Source organism: Nannospalax galili, unplaced genomic scaffold (assembly GCF_000622305.1).
Source record: "Nannospalax galili isolate Female #2095 unplaced genomic scaffold, S.galili_v1.0 scaffold1200, whole genome shotgun sequence".
NCBI lineage: Eukaryota > Metazoa > Chordata > Mammalia > Rodentia > Spalacidae > Nannospalax > Nannospalax galili.
Genome location: NW_008347131.1, coordinates 721,625 through 734,262, shown reverse-complemented (window position 1 = coordinate 734,262; position 12,638 = coordinate 721,625). Strand labels below are relative to the sequence as shown.

Sequence of the window (12,638 nt, the reverse complement as noted above, 5' to 3'; positions counted from 1 at the left end):
AGGCCTGTTACCTACTATTCTTCTCCTTCAGGTTATTTCTTTTCCTTTACCTCACTGTTTCCTTACCCTTGTCCTGGTTCCTGGAGTTATGCCAGACTTATTTTTAATTAAAAAATTTCTGCTTAAGGAAGAGGCAGGTAATATGCCCTTTCACAGCACATGGAACAGAATAAGCAGATAAACAACTGACCAAAGATTACTGGACAATACTTAAATAGTGTGATTAAATGCTAATATCCTGGTTCATAGCCCAATACAATGCTCAGTGGACCATACTGATCTACATTTCTTATAAAGAGCAGCATTTAAGTGTTGGGGATTTAGCATAGTAGTATAGTGCTTGCCAAAAAGTAAAAATTCAACACAACACACACACACACACCAAGAAAAGCCTTTATTGAGCCAAGAAACTTAGGTAAACTTTCTCAGCTCATCTAGATAAAGACTCTTTATTCACCAGCACAAGACAATTAAGACTGTGTGCCAGGAAGGGCCAAGAAAGGTAGCACACAGCTGACCAGCTTTTTGCAAGACCGATAGTCTTAACATTCAGAATGGAAACACATTGGAGGGAGTTGTTTCAAAGTTCTTTTAAGCTTTTTAAAATTACATTTATTTATTTTGTATGTGTCTATGTGTGTTCATGGACATGTGTCATGGAGAGCATGTGGAGATCAGTGAACAACTTTTGGGAGTTAGTTTTCTTCTCCCAACATGTGGGTCCTGCGGAGCCTTTTCCCTGGCTTGCTTATCTATCTATCTAATCTATCTATCTGTCTGTCTGTCTGTCTGTCTGTCTGTCTATCTATCTATCTATCATCATCTATCTATCTTCTATCTATCATCTATCTATTATTTTTAAAAATAATTATAAAATATTTTATTTATTATTTTTATTTTATGTATATGAGTATATTGACTGCATGTGTGTAAGTGTACCCTTGTAATGCAATATTTATTTATTTTAAAGACATTCTTGCCATGTAGCCAGACTGGCTTCAAACCTGAGATCCTTCTACCTCAGCCTCTTGAGAACACAGATTACAGGCACCACACCCAGCTGGAAGGATTTTAAATAATCTTATTTAAACAGTCTGTGTTGATTCAGACAGTCAAGTCCCCTCAAGGTAAGTGACCCTCCTAACTCAGTCCTCTCAGCCTCCACTGGCTCTGTTGGATACACATATAGACGGAATGAAAGCAGAAACGAGCACCTGTGGTAACAAGTAGATTTCATTGAAATCTTCCATTCTCCTCTATAGATAAAAGATAAAGACTGAAAAGCTACTGTAGGAAGAATCCATTATCCGATCTAACAGACTGGTACATGTATCCAAGCATTTAATGCTGTCCAAAGAAGCAGGCATATACTGCAAAGCACATACATAAAAAGCTAAGAATAATTTATTTCCTTTGGGCACCGTATGATGGCACACACCTGCCATTCCAGCACTTGGGTGGCTGAAGCAGAAGGATCACAAGCTTGAGATGAGCCTGGGCTACACAGTGAGACTGTCTCAAAAGGAGAAAAAAAGAATTTCATTACAGCTGATCAAGGCCTTACTGGATGACTATTGGGAAGTTCTTTCCTGTTCTTCTACAGGTCCTTGCACATGCTGAGCAAGTGCTCTGCCACTGAATAAAGGTAGGGCCTCCAGCCCTACCTTTTCCTTCATTACTTCAACTTTTCATTCTTTGCTAAACCACCTCCCTCTCCCATTAAGGAAACGGTCTTCTTTTGTTAGTAACTAAAGCTTACAAAAATGGTGCTTGTAGCAGAGTTGGTCTCAATTTCACTATCGGACAAAGTGCCCCGAGACCCTGCCAAGTGGGCACTGCCTTCGCCTCCTGGCCCATCACCGGCATTGCTGCTCAGATCGCTGTCTGCTCCAAGGGTCTCTCCAGAACTATTACTTACCTAGAAAGGACAAAAAGGTAGTAAGGGATATTCTCTAGAGAAGGACCCCTCCCCCCAAAGTCACAGTTAAAACTCTCTTCTACTATAAATAAAAGTATCAAATTTTACAGGTGTGTCAGACAGCTTCTTCAAGTACCTTCTTTATAAGATGGGTGAAATTCTGTGTACACACACACCTATAACAGTCCCATATCTCCACCATGAGAACCAATCTGATCTGAGACTAAGAACAGCCTCCTAAGAAGAAGGAGCCCCATTTTCAAAGAGAAATCCACACCCCCACCACAAAGATGCCAGTGTGGTGTTCCCCTACCACGGTGCTAACTTCAGAATCCTGACTTGAACTTCGGATCATAACAGCTGGACTCACACTGATGACAGAGTCTTGATCAGTTCTCTGAAATAAGACAAAGGCACACTGATTTCATTCCTAGAGAAGTCCTGAGCAATTTAGTTTTCTTCCTAGATATAATGTATGTAACTTACAAAATTAAAATGGGATAGCATGTTAAAGAATGACAAGTTCACTGTAGAAAACAAAATAAGAATAAACCATAAATCTACCATCTACATAAACCACTGCTTTTAGCATATTTCCTTTTAGTCTTCTCTAGACATGTTTAAAACATAAAAGCTTCATAATTATAATTATATAGCTTCATAATTATTTCCTTATGTCATTAATTTTTTGAAAATATCTTTTTTGTTTGTTTTATAGGGTTTTTTTTGTTTTTTTGAGACAGGGTCTCACTGTGTAGCCCTGGTTGGCCTAGAACTCACTGTGTAGCCCTGGCTGACCTGGAACTCACTATGTAGATCAGGCTGGCTTCAAATTCACAGAGATCCACCTACCTCTACCTCCTAAGTGCTGGGATTAAAGGCATGTGCCACCATACTCAACTGAAAACACAATCTTAGTCGATACATTTTAACATAGATATATATATTTTTTTTAATTTTTATTTATTTTTTATCTATGTATATGTATGTGTGCCTGGGTGAGTTCATGTGCACTACGTGCATGCCGATGCCCTTGAAAGCCAGAGGGCATCAGATCCCCTGGAACTGGCATTCCTCTCTCCAGCCCCAAAGCCCTAGGTTTAAAAAAAAAAAGTAGGGCTGGAGAGATGGCTCAGCGGTTAAGAACACTGACTGTTCTTGCAGAAGACCCAGGTTCAAATCCCAGCACCCACATGGCAGCTAACAACTGTCCATAACTCCAGTCCCAGGGGATCTGACAGCCTCTTCTGTCCTCTGCGGGCATTGCATAACACGGATGAACTTACCTACATGCAGGCACTACACGCATAAACATAAAATAAGAAAATAAAAAAATAGCCAGGCATGGTGGCGTACACCTGTAGTCCCAGCACTTGGAAGGCAGAGGCAGGCGGATCTCTGTGAGTTCAAGGCCAGCCTGGTCTACATAATGAGTTCCAGGACAGCTCAGGCTACAGGGAGATCCTGTTTCAAAAAACACCAAAAAATAAAAAATAAAAAATAAATTTTTTTTTAAAAGAAAGTAAATAGTAAATTTTGAGATAGTAAATTTAGTCCTGACAATTTTCAACAAGTTGTCACAAACCTGGGAAGCCGAAGTCAGGCTCACACCACTGTCTGCGCTGATCTGGGACTTTTTCTCCTCTGTCTCACCAAGGTCAAAGGCAGGCTTGATTACTTCTGGCCCTGAGTAGGGGAAGAATTCTGTTACTCAGCACACAGAAGCTTGGGGCAGGCTGGTGAAGGGAATGGGATAGCAGCACAGCCTGGCCCCAGACCTGTTCAGAACATCCTAGTCACCTTCCCAGAGACTGCCCCTCTTCACCACTGGCACCCACTAGAAGAGGTCCCAGAAGCCAAGTAGTATAAATGAGACCTGGCCTCAAGGGATCTGCATCCATCTTCTCGACCTGAGAAAATCCAGCCCAAACTACCCTAAAACAAAAATTTCATACACAAACATCTAAACCCCATTCCATGGCACCCAGAGTCAGAGTTCCACCTGTACCTGAGACCATTTAAATGTTCCCAGGTCACTCAGTGATTCCTGACAAAGGAGTCCAAAGAGGCCAGAAAAGTTTAGGCCGAAAGAGAGAAACACCATTTCAGTGTGTACTGCCTAACCCCCACCCTTACACAATCTACATTTGAGAAAAACAGCACCGCTGTTTAACCCAGTCACAACAATGGTATGGTGGAAGGACAGAATGACAGATAGCAAGAAAGTGTGCCTAGGCAAGCCACTAGAGAGAGTTGGGCAGCTACAGACTCAACATGGAGGGAGAGCAACCATCTCTGCCAACTGTGCCCACAGGCCTCCTAACGGTGGGGGAGATATCAGGCAATGAAGGGCACTGCAATCGGCAAAGTTTCTCCCCGCCAGCTCTACAGCAATCAAACACCAAGGTCTAAGAGGTATTTTACTCAGTAGATACCATGATTACTAATGAAGGGAGGGGCAAGGAACAGCCTACAAGCCATACACCTAACAGTCACACACCACCTTCCTGCTTTCAATCCAAATACCCCCCAAGAACCCTCTGTCCTGTCTTTGCAACTCTTCCTCCAAATACCCCAAAGAACAAATTTGGGGTGGGGCTAACAAAGGAAGCCTGCCCCAACTGGGCCTGGGAAGTTGGCAGGTATGGGAGACTTAGGGACAGGAAGGGGCATTTGTTCCTTACTCTGTTTTTCCAAAGCTTTTTGCTTTTTCACTTCCTGGTGCTTGTTCCACAATTCTACCCCAGATGCAATGCAAGCAGGAGAGAAAGACAGAGAGAGTCAGAGGCTGGTCAGACTAAACAGAAACCCACCCACCCATTTATTCAGTTTCAGGCACAGTATTACCAGTCAAGAGATACAAAGATATCTTTATTTGGGTAGGGGTGAGGAATCAAAAGATCCAATTCTTATCCCCAAAATCATGATTGAAAGATTCCAAATTTCTAACCCTATCCCAGTGTAGCAGTAAAGGCTCTGCAGAGTGTTCAAGCTGAAAGGGCTCTTCATAAAGCTTCTTTATTTTGTATGAGGAAACTGATCCTAAACAGGTGGAGCATATGCTCAAGGGTGTATAACTTAGGTCAGTTGACTCAAACCACAGCACTCTCTCTCAGCCAAATGAGCTGAGGAATGGCCATTCTTATAAGTTACAGATAAAAGGGAGGATGGTGTCAAGTAGTCAAAGGGTTTCAGAAGCATGAGTGTAGTCTGAGTCACTGGATTGGACAGAGGGCAACTTGTGTAGTTGGTTAGCATCGCTCCTTCTGCTACTCAAAAAGACCAACTCCCCCTCGGAACTATTACCTACCCTACCAGGAGATCCATTTTTAACCAACTGTCTAGGAAAAATGCTTCTAGTAGAAGTAAGAGAACATAAAATGGTCAAGACCAGCTTCTCAGGAGAACAAAGCATAGAGAATACCAACCATAGCAATTTTTATTTCTTGAAGGAACTTCAGCATTTATTTAGTATAATCTCTTCATTTCTTAGATGAAGAGACAGAGATTCTGAGAGGGAAGTGGCCAAGTAAATTCAGGACTTCTAAGCCAACCGGTCAATGTTTTTTCTAGAACATCACATCAGGCAGGAGAAAGCCAGGCTCTAAGAGGATAATAGCTAACTAGAACTGGAGCACCCCTAAAAAGAAGTTGGTTTCTATGAGAACTAAAGACAACTGCTAATGGTTGTGGCAAAGAGGCATCAGCCGAAAGCACAGTGCCCAGGGACCTAGAACCAGAAAAAGAAAGGGGCCCGGACTCAAGGTCAAGTAGGAGTGAGCCAACAGACACCAGAGAGTGAGTATAGAGACACCGAACATAAGCAAGTTTTTAATTGCATCCATGGTGGAAGGACTGAAAGAAGAGCTGACTCAGATCTATACTTCTGAGGTCTAGAAACCAAACGTAACAGAAAGGAGCACATTCCAGAGCAGTGTGAGGCCTGGATGGGGGAACCAGAAGCAGAGACACAGATGATCATATCTTACAGTCCAAAGATGTGTCTACAAACTTCCTTATAGTCTCCAGGAACTCACACGGCCTCTAAGTGAAGAAATTCTGACGTAAATTTAAAAAAGTGACCAGGAGTATGGCTCAGACTCCCTGTACTAAGTCCTATGGGTCTATAAACAAATCCATTCTTCCTTTAAGATGCTGGTGGGATAGCTATAGATGGATCAGAAGGACTAAAGAAGTACAAGAAAATGCCATTGGAACTGGACATAGACCTACCTTCCTCTCTAGAAAACAAAGCATGGGGAGGAGAGAGGCAGGATTCAGGATGAATTGAGAGGAAGGAGGGATAGTTAAGAACCAGACCCCTCCAGTACTTCAAACACAATGATACATACCAACAGATGCTATAAAATTTTCTTCCTTTAAACTTCTGGTGTCCAGCTCCTTAGGACCCTTTCCTGTAGCACTTGGTGCCCGAGGACCCAGCTGAGGGACTCTTAGCTGTGCCATAGCCTTTGGGTCCCCTCGCCCAGCCAGACCAGGATCCTTGCCAACTGGGGTATTTACATTCTCTGTTGGACTTCTCTTCCGCTTGTCTGGTTCTAAGGAAAAGAACAAATACAGAAAGAGGTCAGAAGAGGTAGTGAATGGGAATCAAGGCAGGGAAATGAAAGCCAGAATACAGGAGGATGTGGAACAGGCTTAGAACAAGAAAAGAAAAGCCAAGGTCTTATTTTTCATGATAGAAAAATATTCCGTACATATAAACATGCACCAGAAGATAAAAATGCCAAAGTGTGATAGGACGCAGAGTGGTACTTGGAAACTTGACATGGGGACAGGAAGTATGGGCCCTACCTTTACTGTAGTAGTGTGTCTGGGCAATCTCCAGAAGCCCAAAGATGCTGGCCATGCCACCCAGACCTGCATGGGCATAGGACTGCTCCAGGCTGAGGACTGTGCACTTGAGGAGGTCTAGCATTCCTTTGTATACTTTTCGACTGATCTCCTGCAGCAATAACCAGGGTCTAGAGCTGACAAATTTTCTTTGACATTCACATCATTCTGCCCAGTTGATTCTGACTCCCTAGCCCAATACTTACCACGTCTGGGATGACATCCTGCCGGGCCTCATCCTCTGACTGCACCACGCGGTTCAGCTTGCTTATGACAAAGACTCGCAGTTGCTCGCTCTCCAATAGTCGGCGTACCTTTTTCATGTTGAGCCAGCCCACTCCCTGGCCATCCAGCACACTGTGTACCACCTCTTTCAGGAACTGCTGGTTCTCACTAAAGAGTCCACACATCACATCTGTGGTCATTTGCTCCTTGGCAGAGCATCCCCACTTTCACTGGGTAAGATGTTTGATCCAGGGGCAAAATATAAAGCTAAGTCTCCAAATGCCCATGGTCACCACTTCCCCCAACTCTCTAAGTATCTGGTTTCCCAAGTCCCCATATTCTGGAGTTTCATCTTTCTCAACACCATAAATCACTACTGTTGCTTGGGGATTGATTAAAAATGAGAAATGAAGCTGGGCGTGGTGGTGCATGCCTGTAGTCCCAGGACTTGGGAAGCAGAGGCAGGCAGATCTCTGTGAGTTCAAGGCCAGCCTGGTCTACATAGTGAGTTCCTGGCCAGCTGGGGCTACAGGGAGACCCTGTCTCAAAAAGAAAAAAAAAGCTGCTCTCTTGCTGGGCATGATAGTGAACGCCTTTAATCTCAGTACTCAGGAGGTCTGAGTTCAAAAAAAACAAAACAAAAACAAACCAAACCAAAACTGCTCTCCCACTTTTGAGCACCCTTCAAATTTTATAAGGAATTACTACTTCTACCTGAGAATTTTTAAAGCTTTTCTGCCAGTTGGGCATGGTGATATACACCTGTAATCCAAAGACTTGGGAGCTGGAGCTGGATGATCAATTCCAGGCCATTTTCAGCTACATATTGGGTTCAAGGCCAGCTTGGTAGGTACATGAAACTCTGTCTCAAAAAACAAAACCATTCTGCCATTTATTACCTAGAATTGCTGGACCGGCCCTGGGGTGATGGAGGTTCTCTTTTCACTGTCGGGCTGTGTTTAATCACAGATGACTTCTGGTCCACTAAGGCCCTCCTGTTTCCTATAGCAGGGAAGGTAGGAATGAGAGACATCATTGGCAAGTCCAGGGGCTCACAACAGCACAGCCCTGGGTTGTCAGGTTCTACACCCATTCCTCAGCAGGGCTGGGCAGGGGTGGCACCCGAGCATAATACACAGGTAGAAAGCAGCTATGGCAATGTGGAGGAGGTAGGGATGGAGACTCAGGCCACTCCACATGCACCAGCAGCACACCCCATGGGTAGCATGGGTGTTTCGGGGGGGACAGGCAAGGCAGGTCACTCATGTGACATCACTTGCTCCATGAGGAGGATGGCCCTCAGGCAGGCATAGAAGATGCTAGGAAAAAAAAAAGATCATGCACAGCTCATGGGGAAGACCCACCTTCACCACTCCCGGGGCCGGCTTCAGTAACAATCTCCATTAGAGTATTTAGCCCAAATACTGGGACACAAAATACATAATTAGTAGGTGCACCACAATTACTTCAACCCCTGTAACCCTTGATGGAGCAGTAAGTCAGATCATCTGAGCATTCTCTCAAAGCCTGAAAAGTGCACATAACCTTGGTTCTTGGGCACATCAGAGCTGGAAGCCAAGTGACCAGGAGACAACCAAGGCTCTATGAGAGCCCATCCTTAAGCCTGGGGCAAGGTAAATGACACAGGGAGCCTTCAGATACTAAACAGGCACATGCATGAAAGAGGGAACACTAGTTTTCATGAAACATCTAGCACAGGAATCTGGAGGGCCTGTGGGAATCCACAGGGAAGAGACATTTTGCAGATGCTGTCATAGGAAGTAGAGCGGGGCATGGGTAAATGGATAAGTGCAGCACATGAGAAGAAGCAACAGCATGCAATGAAGGAATTCCCAGGACTCTGCCCCTCAAATGTACCAAAGAAAAGCCAGAGACACTAACACCTTTCCATCCAGAATCTACCCAGCCACGTGCAGATTCACTGAAGCAATACTAGTCTGTATTACTACTCTGAAGTCCTTTTACCCACTTGTGCCCACCCCACTAAAGAACATTCCTTAGGCTTCTGCCATTTCTAGCTGGATGTTGTGGCATATGAGTGCAATCTTATGGGGTGCTCAGGCAGTACTTCAAGTTTGAGGGGCTCCATATAAGGATGACCCTGTTTTAAACAACAACAATAAAAACAGTGCTCCTCACTGTACTTCCTACTATAATTAAATATCTCAGTACAGTATCCAAGACAACAAAAAAACATCAAATTAACTTGAGAATAACCCTTCACACTACAAAGATCACAAGCAAAATTGAAATAAGGTCTGAACAGACCCTAGAAGTCAATCGATATCACTTATAGACCAAAAGTTGACACGAAGCCACAGGAAATGGCTGGATTCTATACAGTGCCAGGCTCCCCAAAACCATCTTCCTGTGAGCCAGCTCCTTGGGAAGGAGTTTATCCTAAGTTCATACAGTGACTGAGGGCAGCTGATGATCTATGTAATAGTATGGACCTCTAACAAGGTTCCCCCAAAAGCAGTAGTGATCCCACTCTGCCATTACCCTAACTGATACAACAGGATTTTCCTGTTATACAAAGGCGATTTCCATCTACAACCACCTAGAGCCTATGGTGTGCAGCGAAAGTCATGAGAACCAACACGAGGCAACAGCCAGTCAAACGATTCATGGTACACAGGGCTTCTGACAAGCACCTATATGCCTGACATATGTCCCAGAGAAACCTAGTTTGACAAAAAGAAAGGCTGTAGTTACCTTTCAGGCTGGGGAATGGTGTAGTCTTCTCTCGGGCACCTTTGGTGGGCAGGGTGAGGTTGGAAAGACTGAAGCTTGTACTGTGGTTCCGATATAAGCTGCCTATAAAGGGGAGGTATAGGAGCCATGAGTTACTAGGACAAACATTCACAGCATTCTAGTCCAGTGCTGTAGCATTATCTTCATCTCTCTCCTTTCAAACAGCATCCCAATGTGCTGGCTCAGATCATCTCTGCTCTATCTTAGAAAAGATCTAATGTAACTTAAGGTAAACACAGGAGCCATTGCCAACTCTGCTCAAAACCAGTAATAACATTCTCTGGCTACCTCCCATGATAATATTGAAGTCTCATCTATGGCTAACAGCAAGAAAGCTGGTAGTGCATATACCTCTGGTCTGAAGTGGGTGCTGCTCTTACCTGGTTTCTGAAAGCACAATCACAATAGCAATTATCCTTTATTGTGGCTTTCTTTAGGCCCTCGTCAATCTACAGTCTTTAAATGATACCACCCTCAGTGCTGGAAATATTCTCTAAGCATAAAAATCAATCACATACATATTTTGAACATGTTAATCAAAGTTCCTTACCAAGGAAAGCTATATCAGATTCAAAGCAAATCTGATCAAATAGTTCAACAAAGTATTTATAAAACTGCATGATTTTATAATTTAATGCTTAATTTTCAGTGGGCCTTTCAGCTATCTTGCCTGAAACACACTAAATCTCCAGTAATACAAAAATAATGAGTGGACGAGAGAGATGCCTCAGCAGGTAAAGGCACCTGCTACCAAGCCGACAAACTGAGTTTGATCCCTAGGACCCACATGGTGGAAAGAGAGAACCAACTCTTGCAAGTTGTCCTCTGACCTCCACATGCATACTATGGTCTATGAGTGCACTCATGTGAACATGTATACACACATGCAAAATAAATTTAGGACTAATGCCAACCTAGCCCTCTATCTCAAGTTCTAAGCAACATGTGCCACAGTCAAGACCTACTACGGAGGAAAATGGAGCAGAGGAATGAGAGAGCTTAAGATACTTACTAGCAAAGGACATGATGCCCCCGAAGCCCTCGGTGCTGTTGTTGGAGACAGTGGAGTTGGGAGAGCTTGCTCGAGAGTCTGACTCTGCATCTGAGTCACTTGCCAGTTTCAAGCTGTTGGGCCGCAGCAGCTTTTGAGCCCTTGAATGCACAGTGGCACCTATGAGCCCCAGGCAGGGATATCTAATCTTGGGAGTGGGCCTTATGCTACCCTGTTGTTGCTGCTTTTGTCCCATAATTCCTAAGCCCCCTTTTCAAAGCACTACCCTCTGGGGATGGCAAAACAGCAAAAGTACTCAAGACATTCTGATTAACCCCAGCCCAGGTCACCATAGTAAGGTTCTTCAGTCACCCATCTAGAAGGGGTCCCCAGGCTCTTACCGATTGCCATTGACATGTTGGTTGAATCGGGGAGTGTAGCTTTCCCCCTCCTCCTCCTCATCTTCCTCAGGGGGAAAGCCATATTGGGGCTCGAAGTATGGATTGTCATAGGTTTGCTGGCGCACTGACCCCTCTCCAATCTCTGTCTGTCTTCTGTCCACAGTAGATTTACCGATGCTGGAAGGCACAGGAGGGAGGGGCTGGGAGGCACCAGTGGCTGCTTTATCATCCATCTCTGTAGAATCAGCAGGTTCCTAAGGGCCACATTAAATAAAAGCAGTCACCCAGTACCCAGTGATGCTTTCCCAGAGTTTCAGTTTGGTAGGGCAGGCCAGACCTGTCAGATTCCTAGCCTATGAACTGTGTGGGAAAGGAACTCCAGTATTCCTGATCTCTAGCCTTACAAACTATGTAAGTGGATCACAGCTACACCATAAAGGAGACCCAATGGTCCCCTTTCTGGGGTCAAAACTATATCTCAGAGGCTTTTAGCCAGAGTGTTTATAAAGAGGAAGATGGAAAGAACATGAGCAAGAGGCAAATTAATAGCTACAGCATGGCTTTCCCAGGAGACAGAGGCCCACATCCCAAGCAGAGGCTTTTACCATCCACCCCCTAAGTCCTCACGTACAGAATTGGCACCATGGATAATAGTGCTGGGGCTGCTGCTTGCAGTGGTGCTAGAGCTAGAGCGCAGTGGAGGGTTTTCCTGAGAGTTCTCACTGTCTGGGCCAGGCTCCTCTGCTTCCTTCTGGTTCTGCAGCTCATCGATCTCCACTTCGCTGGCATCTCCCAGTGCCGCATGTGTCAGAGGGTCTACATCTGCCAAAGGCGACAGTACAGGCCTCCTCATCCCCAAACCCCAAACTCTGCCTGGCACCAGTCAAGCTTTCCAAGTAGACTTACTGGGAGTGTCACCATTGATGTCACACTTCATCATTTCACTGACAAAGTCACCAAGGGAGGAGTAGGAAGAGCTTGAGTCATCATATTCCATACTATCACTGCCACTGTAAAGTAAAGAGTGAAAAAGAAGTGTCAGCTAGATGGCTGTCAGATGCTGTCAGGCCTGATGACCCAAGTTAAATTTCTAGAACTCACATGGTAGAAAGTGAGAACTGATTCCCTCAAGTTTTCCTCTGACCTCCACACATGCACTGTACACTTGTGTAGCCACACACATACACATCCACACATAGTAAATTGTTTTTAAATTTTTTTAAAAAAAGAAGAGAAGCTTGAGATGCAGCTCTGTTAGCAGAGTGCTTGCCTAACATGCACAAGTCTTGCTTTGGGTTCAGTTCCCAGCACTACAAAACCAGGTATGAGAGTGCATGCCTGTACCCCCAGAACTTGGGAAGTAGAGGCAAGAAGATCAGAAGTTCAAGGTTAAGTACTGGAAAGAAGGCTCCATCATTAAGAGCACTAGCTGATCTTGCAGAGGACCCAAATTCAGTTCCCAGCACTCACATGG

At 44.4% G+C, this 12,638-nt stretch overlaps 1 protein-coding gene across 29 annotated transcripts in view; it reads right to left on the bottom strand.

Annotated features, from left to right (window-relative positions):
- The window catches only part of Madd (MAP kinase activating death domain), a 52,797-nt gene that overhangs the window by 25,279 nt on the left and 14,880 nt on the right, over window positions 1-12,638 (bottom strand). For 9 of the 29 annotated variants that reach the window (XM_029568580.1, XM_008843580.3, XM_017800759.2 and 6 more), the window contains 14 exons: window positions 12,071-12,174; window positions 11,796-11,986; window positions 11,165-11,418; window positions 10,785-10,924; window positions 9,734-9,835; window positions 8,362-8,421; window positions 7,897-7,999; window positions 6,979-7,165; window positions 6,734-6,884; window positions 6,271-6,477; window positions 4,603-4,656; window positions 3,504-3,604; window positions 2,232-2,315; window positions 1,760-1,918 (listed from right to left, as the gene is read on the bottom strand). In XM_029568580.1, the coding sequence (XP_029424440.1) occupies window positions 1,760-1,918; window positions 2,232-2,315; window positions 3,504-3,604; window positions 4,603-4,656; window positions 6,271-6,477; window positions 6,734-6,884; window positions 6,979-7,165; window positions 7,897-7,999; window positions 8,362-8,421; window positions 9,734-9,835; window positions 10,785-10,924; window positions 11,165-11,418; window positions 11,796-11,986; window positions 12,071-12,174 (1,897 nt within the window). The remainder of the gene's footprint in view (window positions 1-1,759; window positions 1,919-2,231; window positions 2,316-3,503; window positions 3,605-4,602; window positions 4,657-6,270; window positions 6,478-6,733; window positions 6,885-6,978; window positions 7,166-7,896; window positions 8,000-8,361; window positions 8,422-9,733; window positions 9,836-10,784; window positions 10,925-11,164; window positions 11,419-11,795; window positions 11,987-12,070; window positions 12,175-12,638) is intronic. The other 20 variants (XM_017800766.2, XM_017800770.2, XM_017800771.2 and 17 more) reach the window with 10 other exon arrangements.